Raw genomic sequence first — 12,064 nt, 5'->3', positions numbered from 1 at the left:
CCCACCCACAGAAAATCTCATATTTTTTTCTTTAGTTAACTAACCCCACACGTCTGATAGAAAGAAAAACATAAACTAACCTCACACATGTGACACATACCCTTTTTCAGAAAACACCCATTTCATTCCCTCAGAAAATCCATTACCTTGGCTTGAATACCTTCTTTTCAATTTTATTTTCCAAGTTGGCTTGAATGGCTGGATGCACTAAAATGGTTCAAATTTTTTCTTCTTCTTTTGTAATGGATTAAACTTTCAATTTTCTCATTTAAGGAGAAGTTTATGTGTAATTGCTATAATTGACCTTAAAATTCATACTTCAATTTTTCTATGTTTTACATAAGTTTAATTTTTTTTAATTAGAAATTTGGAACTTCTTATCAATGAAATTCACTTGTACCGTAGAGTTTTCTATCTTTCAATAGGTTTATGTGTAAAGTAAATCTAGTCCACCTTATTTTCAAATATTGAGTTTGTACATGTTTGTGATGATGGACAGATGATAGGAAAACATGTCTCTTGATTGTCACTTCTCCAAGTTTAAGATGCTAATGAATAATATCTTGATGAGTAATTTTTGCTTTCACAGATATGTTGCGACCGTCTAGCCTAGCTGTCAAAGAAAAAGCCTTGGCTGCGGTCAACGGTGGCTGAGTTCCGGTGTAGACCAGCAGTTATAACTTTTGGCACTACTCCCCTTGTACTTACTTGATGCTACAGTTCAAAGACAACTTTAGGGCTGCCTCTATTTTTTCAGGTTTTCTCAAGTAACACTAATTTGACCAAACTATTTTTCTCTTGTAAACGAAACGACCAAACTTATTTTTTTTAAGACTCGAGTAGTTTCAAACTAGGGTTTGAACCGACTAGTTTATTCGACTTATTAACCCTCACCAAAAACACGTAAGGATTGGAAACGAGGAACTAGATGTCACTGTCAGTGTCAAAATCGTCACCCTCTCTATGATATCCTTCTCATTTGACAGGAAAAAACACAAGTTCAAGCAATTTTATTCGAATCCAAATTCATGTGGGGGATTACAGGTAAACAAAGAGTCAGAGACCTACAATCTGCAAATTATAAATCACCACCAGAGCATCCATACAAACATGAACAGCTCCATATCTGTTGATTATTTACCCCATTTTCTAAACCTACAAACAAACATCATCTTCTAGTAGTGTTGCACTGTAACGTTGCACCTCTCCACGGAGTAGAAAGTTGCCGGATCCCAAAGATACGTCTCGAACGTCGCGTATCCCCTGGCGAACCGAAACTGTCCGGTACCGGACACCACTGAAACCTCTCTGACTTTCTCGAACTGCTTGCTGGTTCCTTGTATCTCCAGTGTGCTGCCATTGTACTTCTTGTTGGTGAACACAATGGATATCAAGACATGGGTGTTACGTCCATCCAGCCCTGACGTCACATAAATGCCTTGGCCTCTCCCAACTATGGGTGCGTTTCGATCAGGGGTCTCGGTTAGAGGATCGTCTGTCACAAAAGCTGTTCCAAACTGATCGAAGGTCCAGAGCTTGCCCGCGATACCGGCAACTGGAATTAGTGTGAAATTTGAACCGGCGGCTATGTCATGGAAGAACAAGGACAGATGGGTTTCTTTGAGTTCGAGCTCACTTCTTCTAGCTCCGGCTGAAAAAGCAGCAAATGCCAGAACTAAAAGTAGCTTTGGTATGAAGTTTAATGTCATTGGTGGATATGGCAGCTAGTTGGGCAACCAAGAAGTAGGCTAGGGAGATGAAGAGCTTGTAAGATGAACTGCTTTGTGAGTTTCTCAGTCGGGGTTATGGCTTCTATTTATAATGTGTTATAATGTGATCAAAAAGATAAAAGTAGGTGCCTGATTAATTGACAAATTGAGTCCCATATGGCTGTCCTACAGTAAGGGCAGGGTAGGCAGCTGCCAACCCCAAATTTTTTCACCGAAAAAAAAAGAACCTATGTGTAAGCAAAGTTATTCCTACCCAACCAATTTGATGGTGTGAACTCATGCCTGATTAAAAAAAAAAAAACATATGTTATATGGCCCAGTCAAACCTTAAAAAAAAAAAAAAAGCAATATAAGTAAGCAGCCAGTTCCTGATAGTCCCAAATCATTTTCCTTTGCAGCTTCTTCTTGAGTCTAGACATTCTCTCTTAGCACAACAAGTATTCTTCTTCTCTCATCTTTAATTATCTTCTTCAATTGGCTTTTTCCTAAAATAAATATATGCATCTTAAGTTTTTTAATAGTTTAATTTAGTTTTAGATTTAAATATATAGTTTAGTTTTGTATTGCATTGCATTAATTTGTTTTTTTAGTTTTTTTTGGTTAAGCTTTTATTTGTATAGAGATGCATATTTGAGAGTAAAGCTCATTACGTCCTCCCCTACTAGGTGTATCTTTTTATTTTTATGAATGAAATTCACTCGTACCGTCGAGTTTTTAAAGTAAGTTTCGCCTACCTGACTTTTGAATCATGAATCCCACTTGCATCATAGTCAACTTTCAAGTTCAACAGTGCATAATTTAACAGGTAGTCAGTCATGGATGCATTGTTCATTCAACGCAAGCATGTATAAATTAAGGGCCCATAAATTAATCAGGTGAAGTGAACTTAAAATCCCAATTGAATACACACCAACACCACCCCCCAGTGCCCGTTTGGTATTGCTTATTTGGGGTGATAAGTGATTTTTTTTTTTAAAAAAAGGAAACCCAACCAGTTTAGTAAACTATAATAAAATCACTTATTGTTAAAAATTACTGTAAGAAAAAGTTTGCAAATCTGACAGCGAAGCACAGTAGCCAAACTGGCCTTGAGTCTAGCTAGCAGTAATAGCTAACATGACAGAAACTCACTTCAGCGAGTCAGACTGCTAGGATGGGGGAATACTTAAGCTGTCCCGGAGAGTGTATACCGAGGAAGAGAGAGGTATATTATATATACCCAGGTGTATGCAAGTTTTTCTCGCTACAATGAGGGATGAAAGTCTGTAAAAATGTCGGAGGCAAAAAGATAAGGGAGTCTCACTAAAACACCCAAAATGGGAGCTGAAATTATAAAAAAACCTAATACCCAAAACACTTTATAAACACACCCAAAACTCATCATTACACACACTCAAAACTCATTTATAAACACACCCAAAAAATATATAATTGTTGACTTTGGGGTTGATTTTGGGTGTGTTTCTATGTTTAAATAGTTCTTGAGTTTTTTTATAAATACATGTCTAGGATTGGGTTTATTTATAAATTTGTAAAAAGATAATGTAGGGCAAGGCTTCTGGAGACAGTCTGAAAAATAAAAGTAACTGCATATTGGTTTGGGAAGTTACCGGGTTGGTTTCAATACAGCCAGTGGGTCTGGACTTTGGGATTTTGCCCATAGAATCCGCCTACTTCAGCGGTTTCACAGGTTGAGTTCTGAAAATATAGTTTGAGTTTATGCTCTGCCCCATCCAGTCACCCACCTGGAAGATTATGCGGATGATAATAGCATGTCGCCTATTTAAAACGCATATCACAAGGCAATCTTTATCTAAGAGAACCAAAAATTTAACAAAATTCTTGCATCATTTCACTATATATAAGTATTGGTCCCATTTCATAACTGCAGTCATATTCTTTTCAGTTTCAATCCAAGAACTAAAGTACCCTCATAGAGCTAGATATTGACAAAGATAACTGAATTTTTACCAAGTAACCACTCCCTTATGTGTTCTTTTTGTCATCAGAGTGGGATGTGCTTTGCTCAATCGATGTTAACTGGCTCCGGAGGTTTTGGTTGTCTGCCAGCAAGCGGTCATATTCCATAAGGAGTCCTTCAGATTGCTTTCTTAGTGCCTCCACCTCACTTCCCGCCGCCTTTGCTTTCTTTGCTTTTGTCTCATATTCAGATTCCAGATTCTTGATCTTTGTCCTCAATGTGTCATTCTCTTGTGCCAAGGTCTTAAGTTGCTCTGAACTTCCATTTTTCTCCTCTTGAATACTTTGGCTTTGTTTTTTTGCAGCATCCATGGCCTTCCTGAGGAATCGAAGTTCTCTTATGTAATGGTGCAATCTATCTAACATCAGTGAAAGAAACAGAAAAAACCCTGCATTTGATAAGATTGAAGTCAGTTTTGAAGGATATGAATGGCTATCAAACAAATAATAAAATAAAATACAATGAGCAGTATGATAGCTAATATACCATTACCCTAAACAGAAATCACTCAGATTATAAATAACATGAGCAAAAACTTTGGTAATCTGATGTGGGGGCCATTAAGATATCTTAATAGCCATTGCGTCAGATAACCAAAAGTTTGCCTAACAAAAAGGAGGGGAAGACAGTTCATAAAGTTAGAAGAAGCAAATCTATAATGTTGAACAATATTGGCAAACAAGCAACCAAAACTTCTGCTGTTTGAGAGCCAACTCAACTTCATAACTGGTTGAACCAATATGTTTCATGCTCAAGCTGATGAAAGTCAAACACTAAGGGCAAAGCAGATCAGATGCTTCATATGCTAGCTATGAACTCTGCATATGAATAATCAATCCATTTCTTCCCAGTTTCATGAAATACGAGCTCAACCATCAAGAGAGCACCAACTCGTCACATGATATACACTTAACAGTTAAAGAACTCATAACAAGTACACCTGATTCCAATAACTAAAAAACAGAAGAAGAAGAAGATGAAAACCTAGATTCGCAATATATAAGCCAGATTCCAGTTTTTGAAAACTAATCTTAAAAGTTTAAGAAAAATACCCATGAGAGAAATTTCAAGCATTTTCACGGACATGAGAACCTCGTCCGTAGGGTTGAGCATACCAGACTCAATGGTTCGGTTCTTGATGTCAACCAGAGTGTAGACGCCAGCCAGGAGAACAACAAATACAGTCCCAGCGACTGTCTTCACCATCACTGGGCCCTTCCCTCGCTTCATCTTATCCAAGGCCAGGATCACTAGCTTCCTCAGAGGGCTCTTAAACAACAAGGTCAAAATCAGGAACATTTCCCCGAAAATGACTCCGTATAGCAGCTGCAACATCTTCACTCCAAACTCTAGAGCTGAAACACTGAACAAATTGAGGTACTTTTAGTAAAAAAATCTGTTTGTTTCATTGAACAGATTGAGGTGCTTTAGTGCTTGTTATCAGTAAGCCACGAATGTAATAATACGAACAAGGAGTAAGAATGAGAACAGAAGGTAACTTAGATAAGCACTCTGTTCAATAAAAATAACAATACCGAAGCATTGAACCAACTCATTAAGTTTGTTTCCAAATATCATAATATATTAGTACAAAAGTTGAAGCATCTCAATATAAACAGATTGCAAACTAGATGACGTCATTCCGAAAGATCTACCATTTTGCATAAATTTGTGGTTTTGATAACATGAATTTATCGCATCTTACCCTTCGGTCTTCAGATTTCAACTCAAGCATAGAAACAGAGAGCTATATATAGAGAGAATTTCACGAAATACGAGCAAAGAACGTTGCGTTTCTCAACTCTTTGGATAAATTTTTCTAAATAATCACTTAAATGAAATCAAAATAGAAAATTTACACAACAGCATGGATCAAGAAAGAAAATTAAACAAAATAAATGGATTCAAATATCAAGAAAAACACAATCAAACATCACAGATCATAAATCAAGATCAAGGAAAGCAACATATGAAACATTTATAAAATAAAATAAAAATTGCTAACCCTTACCAAGAAGTGAAGCCCAAACTTTGGGAGAGAAAATGTGAAACAAAGAGGCAGTGCAGTTGAGAGTGGGTGTGAGAGTGTTAGCAGGGGTGGAGTCTAGGTCTTCTTGAAGGGCAGCTAGAGTGGAGAGAGAGAGAGAGAGAGAGAGAGAACAAATGACATTTAAAGAAGAAAATGAACCGCCCCAATCAAGAAATGAACAGGTGGCGGTGTTTGGTTCAATTCAATTCAATGAACCTTTATTTTTTGTTTGGTTCAAAATATAGGCGATGTTCGTTTTCTTTTTTCTTTTAAAATCTAGGTATATTGTTCATAATAAATAAGGGATATTTTTCAATAAGTATTTAAATTAAAGATTGATTACATACTTTTAATTTTAGCCGTTGAATTGCATTTACAAGACTACCAACACATTTAATGAATGCAATCTAACGACCAAAATTAGAAGTATGTCACCAATCCTTAATATAAAATCTCCCAAATAAATAAAGCTAGGTTTTCTTTTTAGATAATAGTACTTGAATTCTGAATTGAAAATTTATTTTGAGAGTGAGCTTCAAATTTGAGAAATCATGAAGAGAAATACTTCTTAATACCATTTTTAGCTGGTTGGTTGTATACTTAACATTTTTATTGTAAATTTTCCATACGAAGCATGATAAGCTTTTTTATTATTATTATTATTAAAATACATAATATTTGTTTGTATATTTGTTTTTTTTAACAATATATTTCCTTATTATCTATCTATATATCCTAGCCCCTTGGCGCATATGCCAATTGGTTTTCTTTTTTTCTTTTTTTTTTATTTTAAAAATTAAGAAAAAATATCATGGGTAATTATATTCCATAAAAGTATGACCTATTATCTGATTTTGTTTTTAATTTTAATTTTTTTAAATATTAAAAAAAATATGAATTTACCATATTATCCTCATTTAATTAATCATTTCAATTCTTAATGTTTGCATTAACCAATGATATTTTCTGGTATTTTGAATGTAAACATTAAAAGTTGAAATTATTAATTAAATAAGGATAATATGGTATATTCACATTTTTTAATATTAAAAATAATATCATATAATAGGTTAAAATGCCTACTTTTATGGAATATAATTACCCATTATATCTTTTCTTAATTTTAAAAATAAAATAAAAAGAAAAAAAGAAAATCAATTGGCACATGTGTGACCTAGTATATAGATAAATATAGATAAAGCAAAAGGCAGAGAATGATGAAATATTCAAATACTAAAAAATAGCATTGGTTAATTCAAGCATTAATAATTGAAATTATTAATTAAATGAGGATAACTACCCATGTTAACATGGATAAATTCACTTTTTTCCATATTAAAACCATTAAAATAAAAAACAAAATTAGATAATAGTTCTTACTTTTATGAAACATAATTACCAATGTTATCTTTTCTTAATTCTAAAAATAAAATAAAAAATAAAAAATAAAACTAATTGGCACATAAGGATGAGCATGTGCCAAGGGCTAGTATAAATTATATGTGAGGGCTTCAACATCTACATTCTACATTCATAGCATAAGTTCAACTTTTGCCTTCCCTTCCCTTCCCTTGAATAAAAAGAATATGGATTTCTCTTTATATAAAATCTGAATATAGGTTAGACCTATTATGCTACCATTCATCCACTAACTCAAAAGTTTATTTATTTATTAAAATATTTTAAATTCATGAGTGATAAATTTTTTGGACATAAAGGATTAAATCTTATAAAGATTAAGAGTATGTTTGGGAGTGTTTATGGAAGAGATAAAAACAATTTCTGATATGAAAAAACTCTTCTTATAGCGTTTGATAAAAAAATTTAGAAGTGTTTATAAGTTATAGAAGCAATTTTTAGAGAAGCACCTGTAATATGTGCTTTTTCAATAACCATTCCTAAGTACTTTTTCAAGATGCACTTGAATTTCATATAAAAATTTCAACATTGTTATAATAAAAATTCTTTTGCTATAATTGCATATGATATGAGCATAAGTACTTTCAAGAGAAGCAATTTTGAACGAGCCTTACCAAGTGGGTTAGGCCAACTAGTAAACCCTTCAATCCTATAATTTAGAATCATTTAAACTATAACTTATATAAATATATATATATATATATATATATAAACAAGAAGAATAGTGGTGTTACTGTCAGTAGCAAATAGTATAGTAACATTTTATTAGTGGATTTTATTTTATTGTTGTTAAGCATAAGCCAAAGAAAAAGAAAAAGAAAAAGGAAAAATAGAAGGATGGAAACGCACGTTAGATGGTCGGCGTGAAAGCCGCTAGAAGCGCATACCATTCTCCGTTTGGAATTTTTACTTTCCTTCCTCTCCATTCTTCTTCTTCTTCTTCTTCTTTTTTGTCTCTGTATTTTTAGCATTTGGATCCCTACTTCGCTCTCAGCTACCAGGTAACAGTTACTCTTCTCCTCAATCATTGTATATAGATGAAAAAAGATGTATGATTTTGGACGGAGTATTATTTATGTCATTTCTTTTCTTCAAATATGTCGATGAATTTGTTATAATTCTTCCAAAAAGTTTGGATTTTTAGGTTTAGATGATCGTGTTCATATGACATCGTTGAATTTCAATCTCAATCTCAGTCTTCCATTTCAACCCATTATTTACCTGCTCAAAGATTTAGTCTCATAGCTTAATCCAAGCATTTATTTTATTTTATTGAAATACAGTTGCGATTTCAGTTACCTGGTGCTGATTTGTCAAAAATTGGAATCTTTCAGGTCGGGTTCTGAAGAATTGAAGAACAATGATTTGGGGGACTATTCGCCGTAAAGTAGCTTCGGTATGCAATCGAACTGTCGTCATTTTGCCATCAATTGCTATATTTTGCTCCAAATGTGCTTGCTTTGTGTAGTTCTAGTTTCACTTTTTTCTTTGTTCTGTGTTTCAATACTTGAAGGTTATGTTCTAGTTTGGTATTTGATTATGCATGTTTCAATGCACAGTCTCAGGTGTTGGGACAAGCGTGGAAGGTTAGGCATGGAGCGTCCACACAGAGCTGTTATCGGACTGTACCAAAAGAGGTACTTAATAAAATGAGCTTCTGTTGCTCTTTTTCATTTTTGTAAATAAAAATGGGATAAGGTATTTGAATGATGGCATTGCATATAACCATATTTCCTTGATTTTGTAGAAAATTTTCGTTGTACATTAGTATTCGTATGTAGTTTTTTTGGAGAATCACCTAATAGCTTTTAACCTACAACAGGCTTTGTTTATTGGGAAAGGATTTGAGTGTGTTCAGAGCTCAAGCTACCACATTCTTTTAGGTATGAGTAAAATTCCTGTGTTTTTGGGGCTCCTTTTACCTGTGTGTTTCTTTTCATTTTTTCTTTGGGGTGGTGTTATTGATTTGTTCAAATTCCTACTCTGCAGGCGATCATGTTTCAAAGACAAGCAGGTTCTTTATTTTAATATTAAATTTACTCCCCCCTCTTCCTGCAGTTGACTTCCTTAATCTAGATTGAGAATCAGAATTTTGGCCCTAGCCTGAACCAAATTACATGTGCAATTTTTGTTCTGAGTTTTGTTTTTCTAATGATGTTCTATTATTTATTTGTTGCAGGGAAGCTACTTCACTATATCAAACAGAATCTTTTATCCGATTGAGAAATAGATCATTTTCCTCAGACAGTGGTATATAGATACTGTCCATTATCATCTAATGGTCTTAACATTTTACGTGCTTTTTGGTTCTGTATAGTCCATATTATATATATAAGACATGTTTTAACTTTTAACTGTTAAATTATGCAGGAGACTTGGTAGAAGCTGTTGTTCCTTTCATGGGTGAATCTATTACCGATGGCACTTTGGCAACATTCCTAAAGAGTATGTTACTGGAGCTGTGTTGTGATACTTTAACCCCATGAGTTCTTTTTTCTTTCATCTCTATCTGTGTATTTAATACACATGAAGCGACTTTTGAGACTCATTCTGATGATACCTTAGGTGGAGAACCTTTGTGTGTGTGTGTATTATACTGTATACATAATTTGAATTCCTTGGAGACTCATGCTTATGATACTTGTGCAGAACCCGGTGACAAAGTTGCAATTGACGAGCCTATAGCCCAAATTGAAACTGATAAGGTAGTTTTTCAAAACAAATTTTTTTCCTGTTTGTAAATAGAGAAATTCTTAAGTACTGAGAAGGGTTTTCACTAAATCGATGTATTGACTTATATGTATATTTCTCATTTACCACTAGGTGACAATTGATGTAGTTAGTCCTCAAGCTGGTGTCATTCAAAAGGTAATACTTTAGCAACATCACATTATAAATTCCTTGAAAGATTATCACTATAATCACTACTTACAATCAGTTGTTCTGGTTTTAGTATACTGATCTTTAATTTTTACCTTGAACATGTACTTGTTAGTAGTTTGTGGCTAGGGAAGGTGAGACTGTTGAGCCAGGCGTCAAGATTGCAATCATTTCAAAATCAGGTGAAGGTATAGAACAAGTTGCCCCGTCTGATGCTCAGCCAGAACCTCCTAAAGAGAAGGAAAGTGCAGAAAAGAAAGTTCCCAAAGCAGAACCTGTCCCTGTCAAGGGGACAACAGCACAACCCAAACCTAGAGCACCTTCTCCACCACCATCACCTAAACGTGTTGCTTCAGAACCGCAGCTTCCTCCTAAGGACAGGGAAAGACGAGTAAGTTTAGACTTCCTTGTTTATCTAAGAAAACGTTTTTTTTTTTAAATTTTAAACTTCATCGGATGAGAAAGGAATTTAAATAAGTATAAACTTGTCTTCTCGTCTATAGGTTCCTATGACAAGACTTAGGAAGCGGGTGGCAACACGCTTGAAAGATTCTCAGAATACATTTGCTTTGTTAACCACATTTAACGAGGTTGACATGTAAGTTCAAATACCTCAACCATAGTGGCTACCCCCTGTATCATTACTTTCAAAGTGGCCAGAGTTAGCCCTCCCTCATCTGTTGAGTTTTTTTTTTTTTTTTTTTAATAAAATAACAATATTATGTAATTGCTCTCATTGTTGGCCGACTGACATTCTGTATAATGCAGGACTAATTTGATGAAGCTCCGTTCAGACTACAAAGACGCTTTTGTTGAAAAACATGGTGTGAAATTGGGATTTATGTCCGGCTTTGTGAAAGTATGTTGCTTTAGCATGTTGTTGTGTAAAGTAATGTCATTAATTGCCAAATGAAAATAGAAGTGCAAAGTGCTATTAAATTATTGGAAATCTTTTATTACTAAGCCTTCTGTGCACGTGTCTCATTCATAACTTTTCTACCAATTTGTTTTAGGCTGCTGTCAGTGCACTTGAGCACTTACCCATTGTCAATGCTGTCATTGATGGGGATGATATCATATACAGAGATTACATTGATATCAGCATTGCTGTTGGGACACCAAAGGTATGCTAGTATTCTGTTTTTTAACAGACTGCAGTTGATAATTTTCTGCCATTCATTGTTTGGCAAGACGAATTGCATAACCACATGGGAACTAACCACAGTCAAATTTCTTTAATTCCAGGGCCTTGTTGTTCCAGTTGTCCGCAATGCAGGTGGTATGAACTTTGCTGAGATAGAGAAGGAGATCAATACTCTGGCTAAGAAGGCAGCTGATGGTTCCATATCAATTGATGAAATGGCTGGAGGCACATTCACAATATCAAATGGTGGTGTATATGGAAGCCTGTTGAGCACACCAATCATCAACCCTCCACAGGTATTGCCCTACTCTTTCTTTTCTTTTTCTCTTTCTTTTTTTTAGGGCAAGTTTCCTTCGTAGCGGAACCTTACAGCCAAGATAATTTATTTATTTACTTATTCCTTTCGCAGTCGGCAATTTTGGGTATGCACTCAATAGTGAACCGTCCCATGGTCGTTGGGGGTAATGTCGTACCAAGGCCAATGATGTACGTTGCATTGACATACGATCACCGTCTCATTGATGGAAGAGAGGCTGTTCTTTTCTTGCGCCGTATAAAAGATGTCGTGGAAGACCCTCGCAGACTCCTCCTTGATGTGTAAAGGAGCGACCGGTGAATCCTGTTTTTGAACTAAATGTAGAACGCAATATATCCACCTTTTGAACTAAAGGTAGAACGCAATATATCCACCGTGTCTGTTCATTCCGAAGCCGATAAGGTTGGCAAAGTGTGTTTGCCCATGTTTTTTTAATTATTGGAGAGTTGGAAATACTTTACAGGACAGGGTGATCGATGATCCAAAAATATAATTTCTCTTGCGCCACAGTTAGTTACTTTGGCTTCGTTGACTGGGATTTTAATAAAAAGTTCATTTATTAACC

General features: G+C 34.8%; 3 protein-coding genes across 3 annotated transcripts; 1 reads left to right on the top strand and 2 right to left on the bottom strand.

Annotated features, from left to right (window-relative positions):
* Positions 1 to 978: 978 nt before the first annotated feature.
* Positions 979 to 1,854, bottom strand: LOC103329357 (dirigent protein 22-like). The gene has a single exon (XM_008231818.3). It carries the CDS (start codon positions 1,707 to 1,709, stop codon positions 1,176 to 1,178), a length of 534 nt encoding a protein of 177 aa, XP_008230040.1. The 5' UTR covers positions 1,710 to 1,854; the 3' UTR covers positions 979 to 1,175.
* Positions 1,855 to 3,559: 1,705 nt separating this feature from the next.
* LOC103329298 (uncharacterized) lies at positions 3,560 to 5,863 on the bottom strand. Its single transcript, XM_008231745.3, has 3 exons — positions 5,723 to 5,863; positions 4,764 to 5,074; positions 3,560 to 4,099 (listed from the first exon to the last, which is right to left on the bottom strand). Exons 2-3 carry the CDS (start codon positions 5,044 to 5,046, stop codon positions 3,717 to 3,719), a joined length of 666 nt encoding a protein of 221 aa, XP_008229967.1. The 5' UTR covers positions 5,047 to 5,074; positions 5,723 to 5,863; the 3' UTR covers positions 3,560 to 3,716.
* Positions 5,864 to 7,929: 2,066 nt separating this feature from the next.
* On the top strand, positions 7,930 to 12,062 carry LOC103329297 (dihydrolipoyllysine-residue succinyltransferase component of 2-oxoglutarate dehydrogenase complex 1, mitochondrial-like). The gene is made up of 15 exons (XM_008231744.2): positions 7,930 to 8,160; positions 8,494 to 8,555; positions 8,719 to 8,796; positions 8,982 to 9,042; positions 9,149 to 9,173; positions 9,339 to 9,409; positions 9,530 to 9,604; positions 9,809 to 9,864; positions 9,983 to 10,027; positions 10,158 to 10,430; positions 10,543 to 10,637; positions 10,808 to 10,898; positions 11,053 to 11,163; positions 11,285 to 11,479; positions 11,593 to 12,062. The coding sequence occupies exons 2-15, from the start codon at positions 8,520 to 8,522 to the stop codon at positions 11,782 to 11,784; spliced, it is 1,404 nt and encodes a 467-aa protein (XP_008229966.2). The 5' UTR covers positions 7,930 to 8,160; positions 8,494 to 8,519; the 3' UTR covers positions 11,785 to 12,062.
* Positions 12,063 to 12,064: the final 2 nt, after the last annotated feature.

This window comes from Prunus mume, linkage group LG4 (assembly GCF_029339155.1).
Source record: "Prunus mume cultivar Tortuosa linkage group LG4, ASM2933915v1, whole genome shotgun sequence".
Lineage (NCBI taxonomy): Eukaryota > Viridiplantae > Streptophyta > Magnoliopsida > Rosales > Rosaceae > Prunus > Prunus mume.
The sequence above is the reverse complement of the archived record's forward strand: the minus strand, read 5'-3'. Positions and strand labels throughout refer to the sequence as shown.

Bases quoted from the DNA above. Each gene is read 5' to 3' on its own strand.
- LOC103329357 (XM_008231818.3), bottom strand. From the start codon at position 1,709: ATGACATTAAACTTCATACCAAAGCTACTTTTAGTTCTGGCATTTGCT.
- LOC103329298 (XM_008231745.3), bottom strand. From the start codon at position 5,046: ATGTTGCAGCTGCTATACGGAGTCATTTTCGGGGAAATGTTCCTGATT. The intron at 4,100-4,763 runs GTATTTTTCTTA...TATCAAATGCAG, and splicing joins GCTTGAAATTTCTCTCATGG to GGTTTTTTCTGTTTCTTTCA.
- LOC103329297 (XM_008231744.2), top strand. From the start codon at position 8,520: ATGATTTGGGGGACTATTCGCCGTAAAGTAGCTTCG. The intron at 9,174-9,338 runs GTTCTTTATTTT...TATTTGTTGCAG, and splicing joins CATGTTTCAAAGACAAGCAG to GGAAGCTACTTCACTATATC. The intron at 10,899-11,052 runs GTATGTTGCTTT...AATTTGTTTTAG, and splicing joins TTATGTCCGGCTTTGTGAAA to GCTGCTGTCAGTGCACTTGA.